General features: G+C 48.6%; 1 protein-coding gene across 1 annotated transcript in view; it reads right to left on the bottom strand.

The window, feature by feature from the left end:
• The window catches only part of LOC144152025 (sodium-coupled monocarboxylate transporter 1-like), a 90,605-nt gene that overhangs the window by 20,501 nt on the left and 43,769 nt on the right, over nt 1-26,335 (bottom strand). Inside the window, exons 8-10 of the mRNA XM_077683217.1 lie at nt 15,119-15,259; nt 9,979-10,108; nt 1,834-1,922 (exon numbers count right to left, since the gene is read on the bottom strand). Of these exons, the coding sequence (XP_077539343.1) occupies nt 1,834-1,922; nt 9,979-10,108; nt 15,119-15,259 (360 nt within the window). The remainder of the gene's footprint in view (nt 1-1,833; nt 1,923-9,978; nt 10,109-15,118; nt 15,260-26,335) is intronic.

The following is a 26,335-nucleotide window of genomic DNA, read 5'->3' as shown; positions in this document are numbered from 1 at the left end:
TTTTAGTAACTTGGTGCATTTTTATTTAGACATTCTGTTTGGAAGTGTTTCGAACACATAAAGAGTACTAAGCATTTATGTCGCCTCTCAGCGGTGCATTTGCTAGCAGCATCACCCTTGATGTACTACTTGCCACAAATGGTACCCTCCTTAATACCGCCGCTCGCTACTCCGTCAAGTTATAGTGCCCTCTGCAATAAATAGAATAGCTGCGTAATCTTTCTCGGTCGCACAACCGAAACGAAGAATGGACGCGGGAGGTTCGCCGTTGTTGGGTACGAAACTATACAGGTGTCTCCAGTAATTGTATTACGTGGTACAAAGGGGTGTGCCCGCGGTCTTTACTGTTTTCCTTCACCGGGAGAGCAGCACCCGCGGCTGTCGGTCAATTCCCTAGAATCAGTGCCAAATCAAAGTGTCAATGCGGTTTTTAATTGCCCAAAGCAGACATGGGGTTTTCACAACAAAGCCTGGCGCTACCTTATTAGCTACACCATCTGCCATCGGACCACATATATTCCATTACAATATTTCTGGCTCTGTGAGTTTGCATTCGTATACCCACTTCTTCGTGTAAACTGGCAGTTGTCAAGCTTAACAAAGCCAGAGGCACCCCGCAGCGATTACATTAAACCCCAACAAATTTGGAGGAATCCATCAGTGTATCGAACAAGGGACGCAAGGCATATAATCAACTTAGTGCGTAAAGATTCTTCCTGTGGTTACTTCTCGTTTGATATAGGAAGTATGCAGTATATGATCACTGCGGTTTTTTTATACCCTTCAGCTTACGTACGCCTTTGTATACCTCCTCATAAGGTATTTAGTAATGATAAAGCATTATGTGCTTCATAAGGGAAAAACCCGGGGCTAATGCGGCAGATTGCCATAAATTCCACGTGCCTTCAAATCAAGAACGGTGGAAGGTACTTCAACGCAAGGGGCCGGGATACAGACTTCACACGGCTTTACGACTACGCCCACCCAACATGGATTTCAGGAGACGCTTAACTTGGCTTCCGTAGTTTTAAGAGAAAGCATTCTAGCTGTTCCGGTGATACTTCAGTGCTACATAACGTTCATGTCATGCTAATACCACGAAGATATTGTATGTCGATTCTTAACTCTAAGGAGTTCCGAACGTTATTCGGAGTTGTCACATGCACAATCAAGCCGATTGGTCAACAATTATGGCAGCTGATATGGGTGAAGGTAGATGTCTGTTTATTTAAAAAGATAGATACAAATCCGCCTTGTTACGCTTTGGCGAAGGTTCGTGTCGAGAGTAAACGGAAACGTATGGCCTATTCGCTCCTTCGTACTTCGCTGCGCCGACTCCCTATCCATCCAAAGCTCCCTCCCACCAACAAAAGGAATTGAACCAGTAAAAATGATCGCTTCCGTCAGAAGCCTACGCTCACTTCACCATTTCCTATTGCATTAATAAGACTGACTAAACTGCATCAACACGGACTGCAAAAAAAATCCCAAGCTGCCACTCGTTTCTACGAATTTCTTCCCTGATCTCTGGTAGCTACTTTAAAGCACATTTTACTTGAACCAAACATTCCTGGTGTCCGGAAAACGATGCTGTCCACCTACATATTTCTGAAATATATGTTTACTCCTACCCCTAAAGCGCAAATGAACATTTTTTGTCTCACATTCTGTCGCCGTTGCATGAGCCGCAGTAAAATTGTAGTATTCCTATCGTTCTAGTATTTCGTCGTGGAATCTCAATGCGGTACCATTATATAATAGCCAATAGCTGTGCTTTTGCGAAGCTGGGTTGTCAAGTGCAATCAAATCCGGTGTTGAGGACGAAACCTTTACCTTATAGCTGCGCTGACGACGCCAGCAAGAAACAGTCCAGAAAAGCCAGGTATTTTCACCAAGTAATTCTTAATGTAGTACGGCACAATCTGAAACAGTTTTTAAATTACTGTATCAAAACCAACACAAACTTCATTTTAGCTGGTGACCACTTAAGACATAGACGCTTTTTGTTATAGTCGTATTACTGAAAAGGTTGGCAGACGTCTCCTGGCAATATGTATGGGTTCTTTATAACCAATGTATAGCAAACATTCTGCACCTGATGTGAATACGTCATCTGAGAATACATGGTTGTCTCTGACGTAAGTATTCGGAGCAAAAATACTTTGATCAAGGTTACATGACTACGCACAAGTTACCTGAGAATATTGTATAAGGTAGGTTTGGAGATTTCATTGCGATTTGTCACAGGCGCTGTACTTTCACAGGATCACAGAGTACATTTTCCTTCCTAAAATAATACTCACATGGGAGTACTATTTGTTGGCAAGCTTTACTTTGCGGTACGAAAATAATCATTTTGAATGGCCGGCGTTGCTTCGGGTCGCGATATACTTAAAGAGCTGAAAGGCCAAAACGGTACTCGCTACAATATATTTTTACTCTTACTGCGTTTTGTTTGCAAAGTAAGGCGAAGGATTGGCACTACAAAAGTTGGATGTACATTTCAGCAATTGCGACAATTTGGAGCGCAATCTTGACAGCCAAATTAATGATGCGTCATTTTAGAGGATGTAGAAGTACACAAAAGTAATTGTCGAATTCATCCGTAGAATATATAAATTGTCGCGTAGTCAAGAAGAAACAAACATTCAAGTGGAAGTTTAAATTTATCGGAACATATGTCTGCACAGCAAAGCACTGCGAGGAAAGTACAAACGTGAAATGGACACTCAACAAAGTCACGTGTGCTATGGAGAGTCGGCTAATTGATTGCAACGGCATCTCTTCTGCATGCTAATATACTGGACAGCCCACCCACCGAGAATCAGCAAATTTTATCGAGAACATCTGAGACAAAACAAAGAGTATACAAATAGGTCCCACCCTTTTCTTTCCTACCAAACAAGATTCCCGCAAGAAATAAATGCACTGAGCTCGCCGGGCGAAGCGGTTGCAAAAGCACAAAAAGCAAAATAATTCTCAAAAAATGGTTCGCACCTTCATCCGCGTCTAAGATGACTTCATACTGGTGCTCAACAATGGTCGATAGCACAATATGTATATTATGCCCACTTGTAAGGCTTCAGCTAATCCACATGACGACTTTGAGCCACACGCGCTATCTTGGGGCCATGCCAACACCGTCGCTGAATACTTCGTACTCAAATTGATCAACACGTCATTGAATTCTGCTTATTCACGGAGATTATCGCCGCATTATCCCGCTGAGATCTGTTTGTCTGATTGGAGTCTAAGCCTACACACTTTAGGCGAGACAATACTGGAGGGGTCAGGGTCGAAGGCTGTAGTGTGCGGCGTCCGCTGTCTGTTATTCCGTCATGAGCACGCGAAGAAAGTAGCGAACGTCCACCGCGCGTTATAAGTATCCCTGTCTGTCGGTGTTCTGCTGTATTTTAAGTAGGCTGCATCGTATCAACTTTCTGGATAGCTGTAACATACGTGAACGTGACATAAGCAGTGCTTCGCCCCGCATCCAGCGGTGACGTATGTTTACAGCACATCCCTGATGTTGTTTTTTAAGTGTTTTTATTCGATTCGTGTATTCCCGCGTTGTCCTTGGGCGATCGAGTTTGTTTTGCGTAAATGCGGCTGCGAGCTTGCCAGTCAAGGCCGTTATGCGTTCGCTGCGACGACATCCGGGGTTCCAAGAGCGTAGCACATCTTATTGAGTGAAGATTTCCGGGACGTCTTGGGAGGAGCGGCTGTTTGTGAGTAGAGTCCAGTAGTTAGTAGATACAATGCTCAACTGCTCGCAGACGGGGATGTTGAAAGTTTTGAGGAACAAGAAGATGAAGCTGGTATGAAGCTCAGTAGACGCGTAGGCGAGGAAGAAGACGACTAGGGGAGGCGACAAGATGGCTGCTCACAGTACGGTTCTATGTAAATAATGTAAATATATCTGCTTTCCTCTGACGACGACCTCCTTCCTTGTCTCCATTGACGTTCTTCCACATCGGATGTTCGAGACACATGTTCGGTATTTAGACCCAGCAGGTCTCTGTGGTCTTGATGAGAGCAGATAGCCTGAACAAGACTTGCGGGTGTCGTCAGTGCCGCGTCACTTATCCAGACGTCCAGGCAGCTGCTGACGCAGTGGGTGATATGGTATGTCACGAGGCGCCAATTGTAAGTACTTCGCTTTAAGTTCTCCGCGCGTCGCGTACGTGCTCGGCCGAGGGATCCCGAAGACGGGTCTTCATGGCACATTTCCAATACTTCGTCGCGAAACTGAATGAGGGTGACGGTGATGTACTTAGTTTTTTTTTCGGGTGGAAATTTTCTTTTTTGTGTACGAGGGGAGAGGGTAGTGTAGCCTAATGCGGGTAAGTTATGCTAGAAAGGATTCTTCACTGTGGAAATGCGTCATTCGAGGTGGCATCCCACGACACTCACAGTCTGCACGCTGCTGAGCGGCAACGTCAAGACGCGAAAATATGTTTATTACATTTTTTTACTTTTTTTTTCTTCTTTCCTGTGTGTTTGTCTGCCAGCCCGTTATCAAACACTGTACACAGGTGTGTTTACACTGGCTGCTATGTAATGCAAAGGTTCTCTGGCCTTCGTGAAGCAGAGTCACAGCTTTTAGTCAGGGAACCGTCCAGAATTCATTCTGGAAAATTAAAAGAATTTGATTTGAGTTCATTTGATTTGATTTCATGCAGTCACAAAAATTGCGTCGTCATCGTTGGAGTCAGTAGCCTTCATAGGAGGCCGTAGGAGTTTCACAGTTTTGCACAAACTTTGTTATTCGACAGCAACGTCGAATTCCAGCAAGGGCGGGCTACATCGCAGGTATCGGCTGTACAGGTCCTTCAAATTTAGAAATGGCCATTGAACTGCAATTCACTATTCGAATAGGCTAAATAGTTGTGTTATTTTATCATACTCAAGTGAGCGTACGTGATTACTCCATCCCGGCCGTTTTTTATGTGACGAATGCAACCAAGCCTACTTCACTTTCCGTATGTGTACATTTCCGCTGCAGCATCGACCTCGAAATGTGAAACCAGAATCGGGCACTGTACGAGCGTGTTGTTGAAGCTACCGGAAGGCTTTCTGTGAAGCTTCCTCCCCACAAAAAATTCGACGCTATTCCGCCCTGCGAAGGTGGATTTACAGCAATGCCGTATGGAAATTACGCTGGGTGCACGCATCCGTTGTCGCACACAGCTGCGGCACCGAAAACCGTGCAATAAAAAATCCTTGCACGTTCCGCGCAGTTTAAACGTGCAACTTGACCTTTTTTCGGTGTTTGCCTGGCAATTTCTAACTACGCCAGAGTCAGTTCGACTCCGGGACAGTTATTCCAAATTTTGGTACTACTTAAAATATACGTTGTGCTAATAATTGTGCTTCAGCTTTTCGTGCATATTTTAGGAGTTGGTGTGCTGAATTCTACTCCTAAAAGGCCGAAGCGACGTTTTAAGATTATGCGCGCGTACAAGTTTCGTCGGATTTCGCCTCTTTTACATCGGCATTTTCATATTCGTTTTTTGTCTTGAAATTAACTACCGTTCGCTTTAAAGAGGAGCGCACACGAATGGCGAGAAATTCAGTACGGCTACTAAAGGTGTGATAACACCATTTGCAATGAATGCGCGCAAACACAGCTGCACCGGAATTAGCGGTAAATAGGGCTATTTCCCCGTCACTTTTTTACTTGAAAATGGATTAATCAGCTTTCTACTCTACAATTTCGTGACAACTAGGAGGCAAAAGTTTACACTTTACTGTAAGTTTAAGGTACCTCTTAGTTCAGATAAATGTGTTTGAATTATGCAATTTTCTTGTTATGGTTAAAACTTTTCCAAGGCTTTCAGGTATTTTTTAAGGCTGAGAACTATTTCGGCGTGTTCCCTGTTTTTCTGGAGAAATTTAATAACCGACCTTAAGTATTGTATACTCGCATATACTGTCCTTAAGTAATAATGTATACTCGCATATACCATGTTTCTAAAACAAATCGGAGACTTAAGCCTGCTAGTATGCGTTAAAGGCGGCAGCCTAGCAATACTTGTCAAAAACATTTCGTGCTTCGTCACGTTTGCCTCTCTCTATTCGATTTTGTGTCTTCCACTTTTGGTGCGAATTGCTTAGACAGAGCAACTGGTCACACTTGAAGTGACCGGTTCTTCATAATCGGAGCTCTGTGTGGCTTCTCTGCACTTGTACTCAGTGGCTGTCCCGCTTACCGGTCACACGACCCGCAATAGACTAATCTCCATGCGCCACAGGCAACGAGTCGTGTAGCGTTGTTGTAATATCCCTCCGGCTCCTAACATGGGGTGACCCAAGCTCCATACGTCAACAAACACAAGCGTGTTTTTTATAGCGTAGATTTCTTAGTCGAGTGCCCGCACAGCCGCAACCGTAAAGCGCCCTGCATTTGCCCAAAAATTCATTTTTGGCGGACGTAACAAATTTAATCGCAAAAGTAGCGTAAAACGACATTATTCGTCTTAAACTATTTTGAAAAATCAAACAATAAGAAAAATAGGTTATTTTAATGAACTGGCAACGTCAGTACGCTGCTTGTACATCTTCTGTACATCTCCGATACGCAGCTTCTACGCCTCCAAAAAAAGAAGGCTAAATTTAAAGCGCCTAGAAAAGAACGTTGGAAATACCAAGTAAAATAGCAAAAATGAACAAATCCTGTTACGCTCTGTATTACAGCAAAAATACAAAATTGGCGGAAGTAATACATTTTCTCGCCTTAATAGGCTCAATGGAGAAAACTGGTCAACTTGAACTTCAAGAAACCAAAAAAGTAAGAAAAATAGAAAAAAAAAATTACATTTTACAAAAATGAACTGACAAATTCAAAAATATGCATCTCGTACAGCTCCTCAGAAAAACGATGACTAAATTAAGAGCGCCCGCAAAAAAACTTTGCAAATACAAATAAAAATACAGCTGAAATGCGGAAGCAATTAACTGCCCTGCATTTCCACAAAGTGCACAAGTGGCGGAATTAAAATTTTAATTGTTATAATTTCGGAAATGGAGTTAATCGGTCACACAGAAGTTTGAAACCCGAACAATAACACTTAAAAAAAAGATTGCCAAATGAATTGACGAAGTCAAAAAATATGCATCTTATACATCTCCTCCAACAAACAAACGTCAACTAAAATTGCTTAGAAAAAGACTGAATATAGGAAGAAAAAAATTACATATACGGGACAAACAAGCACTACGCCTAGAATGTGCGAAAAAGCGTAATTAGTGAAGTAAAGGCACCTAATGGCTACAATATTGTAAATTTACACCATTGGAGAGAAGAAACACAATCAAACTGAAAAACAATAAAATACCCCGAAGTATTTGGCCACTAATAGCCAGATCTGGCTGTAATGAACTCGCAATATTTACAAGCCACGTAAGAATTCCGCGTACTAGTACACAATTCTCTAAATTTGTGCAGTTATTTTTTTTTAATTTTCACTTTGGGTGCTCGGAGGTTTGGGCCACGGACAGGAAAAAGTGCATGGGAGGGTAGCCTAATAGAGCGCCATTGTAAAAGCTAGCGTATGCGATTTCACTAGGTCGATCACAATGCGCATGAGCCGTATGCAACGCTCATGTTAATCTTGTGAAGCGTGTGAGGAGCGCTTTACATTGTATGTGGTGCTGTTCATGATAACTCGCTATGTACCATCTCAATTCGTCGCGCGAGATGACCTCCTGTTATGTAGATGGGTGTGGCGCCAAAGCTTGTAACTTTTTCCAACTCCGACGTGACTAATATGATATATAAGATCCACTACGCCATGCATGGCCGTCGATAAAGAGCTGTACTTCGGACGTAGTTTTAGAGTTCGCGAGACATCGGGCCATTGTGTAATGGGTGCTGCGGCACTGAAGGTACTTCACTGCGGGTTACCCACTCCTGACTTGCGGTCCTGGTCACGCCAGGCATGCGTCGCACCGTGTGGCCATCGGTAAGTTGGGTCTCACGGGAAGCTTACATCGAGAGTCTGGCTATGAGAACGTCGTGAGGACGGTTCTTCGGAGCATTGCTCCGCCGTTGCAGTGCTCGGGTTATTTCAGCTAAAAGAAACGTCACCATCGAAGGCTGCTGCTTTTGGGATCCCCTGCGTGTGCTAGGGAACCTTCTACGACGATGTCCGCAAGACTGCCGTGACTCAGGGATTCATAAGAATGGAGCCACCAGGAACGGCTGAAGTGTGCCATGCATGCGCTGGTCTGGAGCAGTTAATCGTCAAAAGCCAGTTCTACATGGTACGACTTTCGCCGATGAACTTCCCCTAGCGGCATCAGCCGCGAGGGCGCAGCGCGGGCTCTCGCTCGTCTGTACCCCACATATTCTAGTTCACTCTGCCACAAAGGAAATATTACTTTCATCAATGCATCTAAGTGAACTAGATCACCGACGAAATGTCTGTTTGTTGACGCCGCACTATGGCTTGGAGACGTCCCTCGGCGAAATTGGCGTTATCTGGAAGGGGCTCTACTCGGGTGCTTTAGAGTACTACCCGGACGACAAGCACCTCCGTCCGGCGATAGGAAATTCTTGCGAAACAAGTCGCTTCAGGGGGCAGGGGTAGCAGATGTGGCAGGTCTCACCGTAGTGGTAGCAGAACAACGATCATCGGGAGTTCGCCGCACGTCAATTTTTGTTAGAGTGGGGTGTTGAACCGCAGGTTCAACACTCCACTCCCACTTTCACTTCAACGCAGGTGGAGTGTTGAACGAGAGTAGGCAACGATGCGACGTGGCCTCCGGTCTGCAAATGACCGAAGGACCGGGACAACGAACGGAAGGGGCAGACGCCATCGCTTGTGGCTCGTAAATTCCCCCCGATGATGTCGAAGTCTCCGGCGTTTGCTGAGGTCGTGTCAAATGAAGTCACCAGAGGCATCTACGTTTGGTGGCGTCGTCATTGTGAAGATTCTTCTCAGTTCTTTGCGAAGTACAGCATGGAGTGTTTCCCGTAATGCACCCACTGCGACTGCAGCAGCCTCTACGGTGATCACCGTAAACGCGTCGACTTTTTGGTCGTACTGCCACAAACGCATGGCTGGGATTTCCTCCATCATTGCAGACTCTAACACGAAATCAGGAACGGTGTCCGGCCTTTACGGAAGAGTCCGGCGAAAACCTCCTTTTATACGTTGAGCAACAGCGGGAACCACTTATTCTCTTCTGTAACTTCAGGGTAGGCACCACTTATTCTCTTCAACAAGCACAGCATTTTTGTTCGTGAAGAACTCGGGCTTGATGCAGCAGCTAAGCTCGAACTTTCCCCTCCCAAGTATTCAGCGTTTCCAGAAATTCCCTTTAGAATAGACACCAGGAAGTTAGGATGATCTCATGATCCTCGTACCAAGCCCGAGGTATCATACAGACGCAAAAACATTTTCTGCGGTGCTTCTTTGTTGTTAAACCGGTTAAACATTTATACTCGTTACAGTTCTTCCAATCATTCGTTCGGGTTTTTCGTAGGCAGCCCGTTATACGATGGTGACTCCTGCGGCTGCTTGAGGATTTCCGGGTACAAAGCACCAGTAACCAAGGTTTCCAATGTTGCGTTCTTAAAGGTATTCTCAGGCAAGAGAGCAAACCCTATATTGGGACCTTGTTGAAGTCAGCTGTCTCTTTCTAGGCTGGTTTGGCATCTCCCCGTAGGTGTGCAAGATTACTGATCAAATAACAGCCTGGTTAGTGGCGAACCAGCTACGGTATTTTCCTCTAAGTTTAGATACCCGTATAACAAGATAATCCAACACTGTTTCCCTGCTTTCAGCATGGCTTAACATAATTCTTCCCCACCCTGCGTTAGCAACCCAACATAGGCAAACGATTCGCAACTATTTGCTCCTATATATTCATTTCTATTTTAAACTTATTCTATGCTCCCTGCACGGACAGCTTTAAAAACTACTTCTTTGTTTTCTAAAAATGATGAAGATATATTTATTGCTGAAGCCTTACTTGGTCAATGCTGGTAATCTCACCCAATAAGGCAGGGTCACAGCCACGGAACCAAACAATAAGGGCGAATCCCATCGAGCATGTCCCGGTATACATTAAAACCAGAAGAATTGCGCCGGTGAAGACGGTTCTGCAAAAGAAGCAGTGCAACACAAACTGTATGGTTACTCTTTAATTAGAGAATTCCTCGCAGCTAACACTATTTATCAATTCAACGTTTCGGGCAGGGAACGTCCTTTTTCAAGAGTTGTAGCTCACATAGGGAAAATTGTTTATACACAGAGTCGGGAAGCTCCAGTGCCGGTGACGTATATTTAAATAGAAAGAGGCGAGAAAAGTAAAAGTTAAAACAAGGATAAAACGTGACAGGGGAAGAGGATGATAGACGCGAATTTTAGGCTAGCTTGCAGGGGAGCGGTAGGGTACAACTAACTGTGTGGTTGACAGGGGTGAAGAATTGTAACCGCCGGCTTCCGGAGGGTGAACAATGAGCAAGCAAGGTGGCGCGTTCAAGATGGCCCGTGCACGAGGGTTAGCTGTTTTAAAGGGACACTGAAGTAATATGTAAACATCGCGGGATTACTTGCGCAAATTGTAGTCCGGGGTCCCCAGGCCATGTTACGACCACTCTGGGCGCGTTTACGCGCTTTTATTTAGTAGAAAACTTAATTCGAAAATGCTGTCCTCCTCTCTTTACGCTCGCCCATTTTCTGTGGCGTTTTCGTGTGACGTCGAGAGGAGCCGAGCTCGCAATTGGCTGCGCTATCTGCACGGCTCCCCGGCCTTCAGACAGAGTCAGTCGGCCCAGCGTTTCGTCCGCCGGACGCCGACGGGTCGTCGCAATTCGTTCGCTCAGTTGAAACGAAGCCAGGACACGTTTGTGAATGGAAGAATGCGCCTTTCTTTACTTCGTTAGTTTGTACTCTGTATCTAGCTCCAAGTTAAGGTCGCTTCACTCAAGCGCTGCACAAGCGCACATGCGACGCTTCGCTGACTGGTACGCCAGTAGGAAAATATAAGGCCTCTTGAAGGCGGGAGAAGAGTCAGCGAAGTCAATATAGGTACTAAGGAAATAAAATCAACTGATATTTTTACCGTACAGCGTAAATAGGGTGCGGGAAGCACTTTTTTGCGCTGGGCGAACAAGCACAGCGGTCAGCAGCACGACTACGCATCTGCGAACGCTTTTCCGTCTACGAAATGCAATTGCTAGACGTGAGCTAGTGTGGAAACTCGGGGGACGCTTACTGCACGAGCACAATACAACAAATAGTCACCTAAGCTGCTTGAAATGCCAAAACTAAATAAAAATGTAAACTTGTTGTACAATATATACCTTATATTACTGTGGTCGGCGTAGCCCCTCTCGTGGCCGAGTTGTCTAAGGCTGCAGGTATGTCGCCGCCGAGTGTTTTGCAAGTCACGAGTTCGAGTCCCCGCGGGTACGTGCTTTTTTTTTTTTTTTTGTAAGTTAACAGCCATGTCGCCGCCGAGTGTTTTGCAAGTCACGAGTTCGAGTCCCCGCGGGTACGTCCTTTTTTTTTTGTAAGTTAACTTTTTTGTTTTCTGCCGATGTTTTCTACATTGAGTTCACCTTTGTTTGGGCCGCAACGTTCATGGCTCCACGAACTAGTTCACAGAACGCGCGCAGGCTGGCACTGGCACGCTAGCGAGTTCTCGTTGGCGTGCTGTCCATAAGCACCGACTGCTTGCGGGCAGTGGGCACAGGCCAGAATGAACAGACCCTTGGCCTGGTGCGAACACGCATTTTACGGTACAGGCATGAGTGAGGCAAGCTCCAAATAGGGGGGGAAAAGCGCATGACATTTGTGCGTCTGCGGGTACGCGGAGGGCGTCCATGCACTGCGTAGGCCTCGGCTAGTGAATGCTACGATTCCAAGTCGTCCTGGGAGGCTTATCTTTATGCATTTTTACAGCTGACAACATGGCAGAAGCGCGGTACGATGATTACTGAGTTATTGAGAATGCCCATCCAACAACGCCACAGGTTGTGTTTTACAGAACCGAAACCGAAACCGAAACTTGTTTGGTTGCTCACCTTGGGCATCGTCCAATCACGGTCCCGCTCCTCCCAACGTCACAGCTTTAGTTGGTGCGGCCGCCGCAAACCACGCATGGTAGTTTTTCTTCTTTGGCACTTTGTAAAATAATTACCGATTTGTCAACCGGATAAACGATGAAAAGTGGGCTAATTTGAGCCAGTCTACGCAGTGCAAGAAAAAACGGGAGCTTGACAAATTCACTTCAGTGTCCCTTTAATGGGGCCTCCAACACCGTACCACGCCTTTTTTTTTCTCTTCCCCACCCTTTTATTCTCCTCGTGCGCGGCGCTACAGTCATAAGGTGTTTACGTGTCACAGCAGCATTTAACAAAGGTCAGCCCCACTAAGCATGCAAAACAGAGCGATAGGGGCTCCAATAGGCTGCCGGACCATCAGGCTTCGAACAAGCTGCCTCTAATTGAACCATTGCCAAGGGGCTAAACTGACGGAAAGTCAAAGCTCCAGTGATGCGTGCTTTGAAGATAAAGAAGAGAAATGCTCCAAGTGTCCCAACTGCGGGTACTACACCAGCATTTATTGTACTCTCTGGACGCGCACAAAGTACCCTAACCCCCCCCCCCCTTCCCCCCCACTCCCGAATACCGAATCATATCACCACTTCGTAGGAAAAAAGGCTGGCCGACTCGAGCGCGGACGATCAAAGAACACTGAATGAACACGGATTCATCGCCCAGGTATGGCCCTGTCAACTATTTTGGGAGCTTTGGAATAGGGGATCATTGCGAAAATAAAGTTACTTTGTTCTTGTATGCAGGCGTTTCTTTTCAACCCTGACAGAACTGAGTGAAATACTTTATAAAGACATCCAACCAGGGTGTCGCACCCGACCCGGAACCGGACGGAAAACCAGAACCGAACCCCAATTTATGCCCGGAACAGAAAACGAACCGAATGGTACCCCTATTTTTTTCACAATTTCGGAATTCAACCCGAGCCGAAACGAACCAAAGGAACGGTTACAAACCGGCGCCCCAAATTGAAGGTGAACCCTACCCAGAACGGTTAGTGTATATGTTCTGGGTACGGTCACAGACAACGGAAAAATATCGAGACGGTCGGACCAACCTTAATATCTTGGGAGTCCTTGGCATTTGCAAATTTTGCAGCGCTTTCTCTCTCAACCAACCAGAAAACTTAGTTGCACACAAAAATCCGGAAAGCTTTTGAGCTTTTGGGTGACGACAACATAATTCTATAAAATGTCCTTCTTTATGCACGTATTGCGTTGTTATATTGTTTCTAGCGTGAGATTCACATCTCGCACTGAAGTTAATAACTGCTTGCTTAACACAGATTTAAGTCTTCTAAATAAATATATATTTTAGCTGAGACTGTAGGAAGCAACTAAACTAAAATAAACAATTAGAGGAGATCATTTGGTTTGATGCAAAAGACATGCGATAAAATTCTTCAATACCTTCCCTTACTTTGTGCTGCCGTTTTGCAACCTTGGAGTGCCAGGGACCACTACCGCTACTTGTGCATTCACTAAGCTACTCGCTCCAAGCCAAAACGCCCGTGTGTACGAGATTTCGGCGCACTTTAAAGATCCTAAGGTGGTAAAAATTAGTGCGGAGCCCTCCACTACTACGCGCCTCATCGCCTGCGTTACGTGGGCACGTTAAACCCTACAATCAATCAATCAGAACCCAATCGCTGTTACTTGTCGCTAGGAAACACCGGCGATAGCAAGTTAATATTGCCGGTGTTTACCCTATATTCAGTGGGTCATTATAGCCGTTCTTCCTTCAAACCCGTTCGTTAGCCGGTGGAAGGTGGGGAGAATGATATCCTCCTAACGCCACCTGCAACAATATGTGGAGGTTAAGGCCGACGCCGGAAAGTTTTCCACTTCTCGCACTGCTAATGCTCCCGCGTTAACGATTATCGCCTTGGTACCTATAGGTACATTAAAAGCGTAGCAGACCAAGCAATTTTCTTTTCAATGCAAAAGCATTACCTGTCTCATTGAGCGAATATACGTGCGTGTGGGCTCGCGCGCGTGTGTGTGTGCATGCGGGCGTGCGTGCGTGTCCGTGTGACGACATTTGACGGTACCGAAAAAAGATAGCGGACGGCCAGACACTGGGCTGTCCAGGAAAGTTACGTGCCCGCCAAAGCGGCTGCCGAAGGATGCATTATTTGGAGACGAGGTGCGGCCCCTCATTGGACGGTGATTGGGAGTGGAGATCAAGGCACCACCGCGGCGGCTCCGTAGAGCCATTGTTGTTGTTTTCCCCAAGAAAGCAACTGCTATTTACGTAATAGCAGTTGCGTACGTCATTATTACAATTTAACTTAATTGTAATAATGAAATAAATAGATTAATAAATACAAACTTGCCATTTCAAAAAGTATGGCTTTCACACTATCACAAATAGGCTGCTTAAGTGCCCCTGCAAACGTTTTATTTCGCACGACATAGTGTTGTTATCGTTGGCCTCACATGGAAACATTTCGCAGTGGATTGTACAATCAAATTGGCAAAGTAAACATTTAGAAAAACCTACGTTATGAATTTCTTTTTATGCCGACCTGACAGAGATGCAAACAAACGAAAACGCAGCACTAAAAAAGTAACACGAAAAACACTGGTCTTTTTCTCTCAGGACCCTTTTTTTAACCAGTTCGCAGCGGAGCGGTATGGTGCTCAGGAACCTAAAACGGAACCACACCATAAAGGCTTGAATCCGAGCCAGAACCAAAGCCGAACAAACTCCAGCTTGGCACCCCGCATCCAACTGTTCGTGCCAGATCTGTAACTAAATCATAAATGTGTACTGAGCAGTTTAACTCTTCCTGGAACCATTCATCAAGAGGCTCTGTTGCTTTAACCGAGCAGTAACATGTCCTTCATATTTCAGGTTAACGGATTCATACATAGGCTTGATTATAGGTCGGAATAATGTATAGGTTTAAGAATAAATTACATTTATTAATTATAAAGTTTGGTGAGAATTGAACGTCCGTTTGGTTCCCGAGATATCTTAAACTATGATCTGACGACTGAAGCTTCTCCGTCACGGTGCATACATAGTGTTAACAAGTAGTCACACCTTTTTGCCTCTCGAAGTGTTCGACAGGCCAGCTGTCTCTGCACAACAACTTGATCCAGAGAAAGTCGGTAGATTGCAAGCGCTGACGTGCCCCATAAACAGGACCACACATTCTCGTCGTTTGTGAAGTCCAGGGTGAAGCTGAAAAAAAAGAAGCGGTGGCTTAGCTAGGCTATGCCAGGGTATACGTAGCGTGCGCTAAGGTTCAGCAGGTTATTCTTAGCTTTCCTGGTTGTCTAGGATTAGCTTGATTATCATGCTCATTGCTGCTTGAATGACACACACACACACGGTATACGCATCATGTGACGAGTGTATATTTATTTTTTCTCAGCGTCTGGTTGCTTCTCTATTGCCACAAAGACCGCTCGGTGGTTTGGCGCAGCGTCAGACTTGGCGACTGCGCAACGGAGGCGCACAGCTGGGCAAGCGCCGGCGCCAGTGCGTCTGCCGCGGCTATGACGTCAGTACTCTGGAAAGCGCTGACCAGCGCGGCGCGCCGCCCGGCGGCGGTGGCTCCGGCACGCCAGCTGTGCGCCGTGTGACGTCACTGATCCTCGCACATGCGCAGCACGGCTCCCTAGGAGCAACGCGAAACTGCTCAACCTCGGCCAGTGTAGCTCACGCTACAACAAAGAATCAAAGACACCTCAGAGCTTATTCACTCAATAAATCCTCGCCACCTGCGTTTCACGGTGTGAAGACTGAAAAAGATAGGAACAGAGAAGTTGTAGCCTAAATTAATACATTGAAGCAAAAATCAAGTGAGCACACATATTCACTTAAAAAGGCCACATACGGGAGCAATGCACCACAACGCCTAGAGTGTAGCTCCATGGCATGAACTTACGCTGTATTGGATTGACAAGGAATTAAAGCTAGAGGCTCTGAATGGAGACGTTCGCAGCTGTAACAAGCGTACGCAATGATTGGACAGGTTTGTAACAATAATGAAAGGTAGATAAGTAGCACACATTCATTAAGTGAGAGGTCAAAGTCTGTTTCGTGTAGAGGAATTAGGGATATGCATACGGCAGAGGAATCCAACGATAAAACAACCAAAAAAATATTTTGGGCGCATTTTGCGTAATATTGGTAATAAAGGGCGGGAGTGCATTATGTAACACGGGTAATGGAGGCGTGACAGAACCGAGCTCCGTCGCCTCCGTCATGCGATGGTATCTTGGTTGACGGGCGGCGAACAGGAGAGTTTCCTTGGTGTTGACGTCAAAGCGCTGAGAACAGAACATAACTGTTCTAATGCATGACGAGATAAGAGCAGCGATGATACAGGAGGCAGCTCGCTGGCGTGCTTAAAACGTCGCTCGTAAGGAGTAACATCTCGCGCCGATGCCGACGACGTACAGACTCGGCTCGCCGAAAGGCGAGAATTTATGCCCAAAAGGGCCAACGGTCAACAGGCTTTCAAGAGGTTGCGCGCGGCACTAAAAAGTACAAACACACAAAAACACCCTCCACTGGTTTCGTGATAGATGGCGCAGCTGTACCAGAGAGTGGGGGAAAAGGAGTATTTCAACAGACGCCTGCCGCTCGCAGGCTTGTTAGAACACGCTGTGCTCGAACTGGATTCCGCCGGCTCCTGCAGCGCCTGTGCTACTTGCCGTGACTCATCTGCGGCTGGACGGTGCACGCCAGCCAGTTTCCGGAAGGTTTCCGCTGCGCTGGCTACACCATCACACACGTAGCTTTACCACAGGGCTCCAAACTTGTAGCACGCGCTCAGAGGGCAACGGTGAAGCAGTTAAGGCTGCATCGTAACAGTTGCCTCACCCATCATTGCCTTGCTAGCATGAGAACCCCGGGAAAAGTAAATAAATTTGCGGCATGCTCACGGTGCTGGCTACAGTGGTGGCTCATGAACATATACATTCCTTTTTCTTTTATGAATAAACTCCTGTTAGTTCACCCTTCACTCGTTCTCTAGGTGGATTCCGCTCTGTGCTTGTTCGCTGTAAGCTAAAAGCGTTCTACATTCGGGTATATACCGATACCAACTAGCCCAATATCGAGCCTTACTACCGCCCTTCCCCAAAGGACACACTTGCGCAATATTAGCTGTAGACATCACTAAGGCCTTCGACAATGTCAGCCATTACGCAGTTCTCGACAACCTCAACTTTTCGTATCTCGGGCAGCGCTGTTATGGTTAAGTCCGAGCTTTCTTCACGGACTCTACAGCAACTCTACGACTTGGTCCTTTAACCTCCTTCCATTTTCCTGCCCGCCGAAGGCACCCCTAACGACTTCTAACTCTCACCTGCTCTTTTCAATAAAGTCTTAACACCACCGCCCGGGCTCTGGTCCAGATACACACCGTACACAACGCTTTGTACGCTCACAACATCACAGTATGGCTATCCCCAGGCCGTGACGCTCACGTCCAATACACGCTCCAGTTAGCGGCCACAAGAATCACCACGACAGCCAAGACACCAATACTACTCTTCTTCCCCACAACTCATGGCTCCTTCTACTTCCGACCACCCACTGACCTATTGTTCAAGTCCAACGCCCAAATGGCCGAGGGAATTCCGCAGGCCTTACCATACCCCGCAAAAGTCATTAATATTACTAGAGCTCACCGTCCAATAGAATAGACTCAACAACCACACACAAACACACACACACACACACACACGTATGCACGCACGCACACACACACACACAAGTACGCGCGCACATGCACGGACACACACGCACACATACACACACACGCGCCCGCACAAGCACACACACACACCCGCACACAAGTGGCCGTGTAGTAGGGGTATTAGTAACAGACGCTTGCTGCGCAAATTGATGGCGATTAGGAAGTGCTCGCTGCCCCAAGTTGTATTGTAGGTTTACTGTGGGTATATTGGACCCCATGTGGTATATCTAACCCCATATGGTATATTGGACCCCATGTCATATCGAAAGTGGTATAACGTCGAAAACGATGTGGTCCCACTCACGTGGCAGAAGTGTGGTAGTTGACTAAATAGCTCTATCTTCGAAAATTGTGCACGTCCTGTCAGAAGGAAGATAGCCCCACGTTTGGCTTTTCCTGTTAACGTCCTTCAGCAATAATGTTAGAACAGAGGTACTGAGAGGTGTGTTGAAGGATATAATTAAATTCGGTATTATTGAGTGAACTAGTAATTGCCATGTGGCATGCAGACGCTAGTACTGGAGGCGTGCCTTTCAGTGGTCGTATTTGTGCAAATTCGACTGGGGGGTTATGGACGGTTTCCTATATAACCTACAACCAGTGGTCAGGGATTGACTGCGTGTTGTTGGGAAATGACGATCCCACCGCTGCCACCACTGTTGGGAATGACCATCCCACCGCTGGCACCACTGTTGGGAATGACTATCCCAGGGCGGTCGCCAAGGTTGTGACTCGCCTTCCTGCTCGTCACCGAGGTTGGGAATCAGCCATCCCGACGCTGTCTCCGCTGTTGCGACTGGCCACCCGAGCGCAGTCACCGGTGTAGCGATGTTGCCTTGCTCCGTCCGCTATCGACGCGGCGCAGAGCCGAGCGAAGAAGTTCTCGAGCCGACGAAAACTTGAAGTAACCTTTATATACAGTATGTACAGGGTAAGCAAACGTTACATAACTCGCACAAAGGCGACAGCACCCCTTTCACTCGGTGCTTCCGAAGAGACTGGTACCGGAGAGAAGCCGCCGAGGAATGCCGACGATGAGAGCCTCCGGGATTCTTTTATAGCCCGGGAAGTTCGTTGTGGCCCCAAGAAGTTCGAAAAGCTCCAATCAGGGCTCTCGCTGCCTGAAGTTTGAATTCCGACGAATGGTAGCGAAGCGGTGAGTCAGCTGCGCCGCCAATGGGGAAAGGGAGGGTGATGCGCCCGCCGTCTCCGTGACCTCGCCTCCGGGCGTAGCGACATGCCCTTGCTTGGTCGTTCGCCGATGCGGGATTCGGCCGCGCCGCAGCGTTCTGGGATGCGGGATTCGGCGGCGCCGCAGCGTTTCGAGATGCAGGACTCGGCCGCGCCGCAGCGACGAAAGGGAGAGGCGTGACTCAGCCTCGCTGTCGGCGCGTCGCCTCGTGCAACGCCTTTGGGCCAAGCGCTCTGGCACAACAGCACCCCCACCGCCAGACAATGCGCCGTGAAGACGAGCTGCCTCCACGTGGCTCGGATGCTGGGCGCGCTCGTTCGCCAGGCTCATCCAGGTACACCTCCAGTGTCCCAGGAAAAGGGCGGCTGCACCAAGTTCCTCTTCTTGAACAGGTACCGCCTGCCAGGTCTGGATCACAGGTACCTCGCCGTGCTGCCCAGGTGTCTCGACCAGCTTCGTCCGGCTCTTCTGATCTGTCCTCGGCCCCGGTGCTCATCGTTCTGGAGCTTGCAAAGAACCGACCGACAACAGGCAAAACACCCAGCGCAAGCAAGCACCCTCTGTCCTCTGTCAGAACACCAGACTCCAAAGCGTGACAAACTCTCCTAGCTAAGTGTCTATCCAAAATTTGGACCCTCTACACCAAGAGACCCATGCGGGACGGAAAACTCTTAAAAAAAGAACTCACACTAAGTGTCAAACATACCACACGAACTTAAATGATAACTAAAGTTGATTACTTGAAATCACGCGGTGCGGAAATAATCAACTGAGGCAGCAAATGAGGGCAATAATTTTGCTCCCATCTACCTGCTAAGATAAAAGCTGCTCACGAAGAAACGAAACGAAAGACACGGGGAGGACGAATGTAGCACTAAGAACGCCCGGCTTAGGGCGTCTGCGTTAGCGTTACCGGCTACAGAGCTCGCAAACTTCTGCACTGCCCACACTACGCAACCACATTCCATTTTTTTTAAGTACTGTAAGCCTCTTCCTTGCAAGTTAGCTTGCGGCTGAAGTACAAAACTGGTCGTTCCCGGCCGTTCGCATCCTCTTGGCATAGTACAGCTTCCATGCCACGATTGCTCGATCACACAGAAAACGAACCTTTCGAAAAGCCGGGGACCGTTCGAACTGGCTCCTCGCTCAGGCTCGTTTGAGCGCTCAAAACGCGTCCTCCTACTTTGTGCCCCATTCTACCCTCACTGGCTCAGTCTTTCTGAAAGCGTCACTAACGGACTCGCCAGTGTGCAGTAATATTTCACATATGTCTAGCCATATCTAGTCAAACCCGAAAAGTCCTTATCTCTGACTTAGTCGTTGATCGGCGATAGTTTACGACTGCGGCCACTTCGATTTCCGACGGTCTTCGTCGGCCGCGCTACCACAACCACCTGCCTTACTTCGTCGCAACCTATGTGACACTGACTGTCTGACTGATAGTCCTGCTTTGAGCCTGCTCAGCACGACTCGCAAGTGCTCTACTTGCTCCTACCATGTGCTAGAAAAGCTGGCGCCATCGTCGAGGTAATGGAGCGCGCACTACGACAGGCCACAAAACACCGATCCCTTAGTTTCGACTCAAGAGGCCACACGGCGCGCGTTTGAGACCGAAACTCAACATGACGGGACGGACTGTCCGAACGGGGAAACAAAGAACGCAGCGTTACAACTAGCTCTTCCCCAAAGGCTAGTTTCGTTATTCGAAGCGCGTTCTCTTTCCGCGGTCATATACAAGCCTCGCAAAGCAGACGCCCGTTATCGCGCGCGGAACTGACTTCAAGGCCAACATAGCGGCCGGCACGCATGCCTCGCAATCGCGTTTCCGCTCATAGCAGAAAGCTCTCAACTCCCGCTTTCGCCCTGAGCGTCTTCGTTCCACTGGCCTGGAATGCGGGTGAAAGTGCCCCACCTTGCTTTCAAGCAAGCAACCGAGAACTGGGGACAACGGAGAGTTCGCCTCGCAACGCGCGGCCACCTGGGTTTCCCCGCCGATGGGGATGGCGCAACCCGCTTCGGCCGACGGCGGCTCGATTAAGCTACTGCCAGAGCTTTCGGTCCGCTCGCCGCTCGGCCTTCGTTGCTCGCTCGTCTCTCGTGTCGTGCTCGCAGGCTTAGCCACAACATCGCCCGCGTTAGAGCTCACACCCGAAGGAACACCTTCTGTTTCCGGGGGCTCTAGCGGCTTCGTCTGGCTAGCCTCGCCGTCCAAACTTTCACGCGAAACCTCGCTATCTCGCGCACTGTGCGCGATCCTGTTGGAAGCCGTCTCTGAGGCTTCCTCTGATTCTGAGCGTTCTGCCGAAATCGTTGAACCCGAGACCGTCACATGAACGCGATCAGCGGACCCGTACGGCCCTCTGTCGGACGTCTCAGCAAGTGCTTTACCTCGCTTAGGCACCCCTTTGCTCTCCGTGACGGCGGTACGGTCTCTGTCAACGTCACTCGCGACGAGCTCACCCGATTTCTTTGTCGGCCCTGTCGGCAGCGCTTCGACCTTGAGCTCGTCTTCGCGTAACGGCTGATGGGAAAACGGTGACAACGAACTCTCCGTGTCGCCCGGCTCCGTTTCTCCACCGAAGGGTTTCACGGAACCCGCCTCAGCCGCTGGCGGTTCGACTAACCTACCGCGAGAGTTTTCGTTCGGCTCGCAGTTCGAGCTACGTTGCTCGGCGTCCTTTCGCGTCTCGCTCGCTGGGGAAGAGTCAACATTCTCCGAGAGCTTCCCCGCTTGCGAACTCGTAAGTGCCTTGCACTGGCCACTGCTCGCGGACTCTGCGCGCGTTTCGAAATCTTTATTTCGAAGCGGCGTCTCTGCCTCCGCGCCGTTCTCGCTCTCTTGGCTCGCTTCTCTGGCCAAGAATACGAGTGCGGTCGCTTCGCCTTTGCCCTGGGACGCTCCATCTTCCGGCCCTGACCTCTGAACAACGAACGGCGGCCGTTGGTCCTGACTTCTCGGACCGCTCGCCTGAACCGTTAGACAAGTCACGCTAGGCGCCGGCGAACCCTGACGGAGCCCCGACTCTAGCCTCATCAAGTCGAGCCACTCGAGCTACCTTACGGCTTCCCGTTCCTGCCTTTCGGCTTCCTCCCTGCGTTCCTGTCTTTCGGCTTCCTCCCTGCGTTTCTGTCTTTCCGCCTCCTCGCGCTCACGGCGCTCTTTCCTTTCGGCTTCCTCGCGCTCCCGGCGCTCTTTCTTTTCGGCCTCCTCGCGCTCACGGCGCTCTTTCTTTTCGGCTTCCTCGCGCTGCCGGCGCTCTTTCTTTTCGTCTTCCTCGCGCTCACGGCGCTCTTTGATTTCAGCCCTGGCCTCATTGACTTCCTCAGCCGTTACGTTCTCCTTCCGCATGATCTCAAGGATCGCATGCTTCCGCTTTGCACGGCCTAAGTCAAGGCCCAGCTCCTCGCAAATTTCGATGAGTTCCTTCACTTTAAGGTCCTCCATCGTTTGCACTGGCCTCTTGCAACTTACCCGCTTTAGAATTCCCTTGCCGTTCCTGTACTATCGAGCTACTAGTAAGGCACGCGCAAGTAATTCTCTACGCTCCTTTGTTTACCTCTCGGCACTAGCTTTGGTTTCAAAACACTTTCTCTAGGATTGAAACACTCAAAGCTATACACAGTGCTTCACACAGCCCTTCTCTAAACTACCATAACCTGTGCTAGAGAAGTCTGGTGAACTGAGAGAAAACGTCGAGCGCTTACCACACCAGGTAGTAGCCGTTGCCGGTCGATCCCGCAGCTGCCATCCACTGTTGGGAAATGACGATCCCACCGCTGCCACCACTGTTGGGAATGACCATGCCACCGCTGGCACCACTGTTGGGAATGACTATCCCAGGGCGGTCGCCAAGGTTGTGACTCGCCTTCCTGCTCGTCACCGAGGTTGGGAATCAGCCATCCCGACGCTGTCTCCGCTGTTGCGACTGGCCACCCGAGCGCAGTCACCGGTGTAGCGATGTTGCCTTGCTCCGTCCGCTATCGACGCGGCGCAGAGCCGAGCGAAGAAGTTCTCGAGCCGACGAAAACTTGAAGTAACCTTTATATACAGTATGTACAGGGTAAGCAAACGTTACATAACTCGCACAAAGGCGACAGCACCCCTTTCACTCGGTGCTTCCGAAGAGACTGGTACCAGAGAGAAGCCGCCGAGGAATGCCGACGATGAGAGCCTCCGGGATTCTTTTATAGCCCGGGAAGTTCGTTGTGGCCCCAAGAAGTTCGAAAAGCTCCAATCAGGGCTCTCGCTGCCTGAAGTTTGAATTCCGACGAATGGTAGCGAAGCGGTGAGTCAGCTGCGCCGCCAATGGGGAAAGGGAGGTTGATGCGCCCGCCGTCTCCGTGACCTCGCCTCCGGGCGTAGCGACATGCCCTTGCTTGGTCGTTCGCCGATGCGGGATTCGGCCGCGCCGCAGCGTTCTGGGATGCGGGATTCGGCCGCGCCGCAGCGTTTCGAGATGCAGGATTCGGCCGCGCCGCAGCGACGAAAGGGAGAGGCGTGACTCAGCCTCGCTGTCGGCGCGTCGCCTCGTGCAACGCCTTTGGGCCAAGCGCTCTGGCACAACAGTGTTTGGAAGCAGAAAGCCTAACGGCTAGATATGTTTACCTCGTAAAATTGAAACAGGGTAACTGTGATAAATACTACGGCAGTTGCATTGTAGGATTTGTGGAAGACAAATTATACCTATGGGGTATTTCTACATGAGACATTTCGTGGTGTTCTTTTGTGTGTGCCTCCTGGGATAGTTTTATCGGCAATGCTTTGATAGGCAGGAGTAGTATTTCAGAGGGGAGTTTGCCGAAATAGCGTTTCCGAGTTGCCCTTTCACGTTACTTCAAATCAAGTGCCAAATCAAACCAACTGACAGCTCGGATCCGATGGAGGACCGGGGTCAGTTCAGGACTGAACCGTGAGGGGGAGTTGGGGCTTATTTGATACTGCGGCTCCGGGTGGACTTCACATGGCGAGAACAAGGCTTTGATCAGTTCGATTGACGAAATGGGACAACGGTGGAAGAAACTGTACTTCGGAAAACGGGATCTAATTGCACTGCTTGTGTCTCGCCTTCCTGTCGTCTTTCTAACAGCAGAGCAGCCTAACCTAGTGGCTGCGCTGTCCATACTCAAAACAAATACCAAGAAAATGCGGAGCGCAAAATGCTACGACAAGGCAGAAGCCGGCACTGGCGCGATGCGCCATGTTATCCCGATGTAGAAGAAGACGGCGAACAGAACAGCGCATACCCCGACTGCTCGTGCTGATATGACCGCTGTTGCATACGGGAAGGCGTACCCGAGCGAGCTCCGTCGCCTCCGACATGCGTGTGGTAGCGTGGTGAAGCGAGCGCCCAGCAAATGTTGCTGCCTTGAAGATGGCGACAAGAAGTTAAAGAGACACTGAAGTGAATTTGTCAAGATCCTGTTTTTGCTTGCACTGCGTAGACTGGCTCAAATTAGCCCACTTTTCATCATTTATCCGGTTGACAAATCGGTAATTATTTTACACAGCGCGAAAGAAGAAAAACTACTATGCGCGGTTTGCGGCGGCCGCACCAACTAAAGCTGTGACGTTGCGAGGAGGGAGCACCGTGATTGAACGATGCCCAAGGTTAACAATCAAACAGTTTCTGTTTCGGTTCTGTAAAACACAACCGATGGCGTTGTTGGATGGACATTCTCAATATCTCAGTAATCATCGTACCGCGCTTCTGCCATGTTGTCGGCTGTAAAATGCGTAAGATAAGCCTCACAGGACGGCTTGGAATCGTAGCATTCACTAGCCGATGCCTACGCAGTGCATGAACGCCCTTCGCGTCCCCGCAGACGCTCAAATGCCATGCGCTTTTCCCCCATACTTGGAGCTTGCCTCACTCATGCCTGTATCGTAAAAAGCGTGTTCGCACCAGGCCAAGTGTCTGTTGATTCTGGCCTGTGCCCACTGCCCCCAAGCAGTCGGTGCTTATGGCAACAGCACGACAACTAGAACTCGCAAGCGCGCCAGTGCCAGCCTGCGCGCGTTCTGTGAACTAGTCCGTGGACCAATGAACGTTGCGGCCCAAAAAAAGGTGAACTCAGTATAGAAAACATCGGCGGAAAACGAAAAACTTACCTTATAAAAAAAAGCATGCACCCGCGGGGATTCGAACTCGCGACTTGCAAAACACTTGCAATGACTTAACCAGCGCACTAAACCACTCGGCCACAAGACGGCTTTTTTTTTTCTTTACTGCATGGAAAACTACCCTTAATACAGCCTACAAAAGTTATGAGTCATCCAAGAAGATGCATATAACAGCAGCTAAAATTAGCCGTTCGTTAAAACTCTGGCAGGCAGACGCACGCGTCCAACAGATGCAGCCATTCTGGTGGGTCACTTTGCGCCGCATAAATGCTCCGCACCAACGCAGTTTGCTCCCGAAAAATGGACTTCGTTGGGCGAGGGGGTTCCGCGTGCCTGTCCGTCATGCGGCACTTCCACAAGCTATACAATCCGATCACAACAAATATATCATAGGGCACTCCAGTAACATCTCTAAAAGGCAAGAACCGAATTGTATAAGGGGTAATGTCTATGTCCTTTTTAAGAGTTCGTTGCAACACATCCCAGAAAAACACCGCATCCCGGCACAAAACAAAACAATGATCAATGGTTTCAGGTTGATTGCATAAACGGCAATTGTCAGACCAAGGAATAGACATTCCTTTCTCGCGCAACCATGTTTTCACTGGTAGTGTTGATGTATGCAGCTTAAAGAAAAACGTTTTTGCATTTGGAGGAAGACACATACGTGTGACCCGCTTCAAAACACTGTCCTTATGGTGGCCAATGTAAGGCTGGCGATAAACCGGCACTGGGAACAGACTCTCTAATAAAGTGTTCGTCAAAGCCTTCCTGGAAAGGGTAAACAGATATTGCAGGGAAAACCTCGCAGTAAGGAAATTGAAGGTGTCGACCACCTCCTTTAAAAACCCCCATGGCGGCTTCGTACTGACTTCACCAGTGGAGACAAGCAAAAACGGTAAATGAAAACTTATGCGCTGTTGAATAACGTTGAGCAGAAGTGGATGATGCGTCACCTTATAGAAGAAAAACCTAGATACAAGCTGGTGTACAAACAAATGTATCAGCCCAGCACCCCCAGACACTAATGGAAGAAACAAATTGTCCCTACGCATAGGTTCCGATTGGGACCCCACACAAATGTCGCAAAAACTCTATGTAGAGCTTGTACTTTAGAACGCGCACAGTGGAGTACTTGCAGCACATAAACAAGCTTTGCGACAAGGAAGACATTACAAACGTGCGCACGCGCAAACACAGAAAGTTCTCGCCCCATCCATGCCTGAGAGGCTC

This window comes from Haemaphysalis longicornis, unplaced genomic scaffold (assembly GCF_048455015.1).
Source record: "Haemaphysalis longicornis isolate Haplotype H1 unplaced genomic scaffold, Haemaphysalis longicornis Haplotype H1 scaffold_9, whole genome shotgun sequence".
NCBI classification, from domain to species: domain Eukaryota; kingdom Metazoa; phylum Arthropoda; class Arachnida; order Ixodida; family Ixodidae; genus Haemaphysalis; species Haemaphysalis longicornis.
The sequence above is the reverse complement of the archived record's forward strand: the minus strand, read 5'-3'. Positions and strand labels throughout refer to the sequence as shown.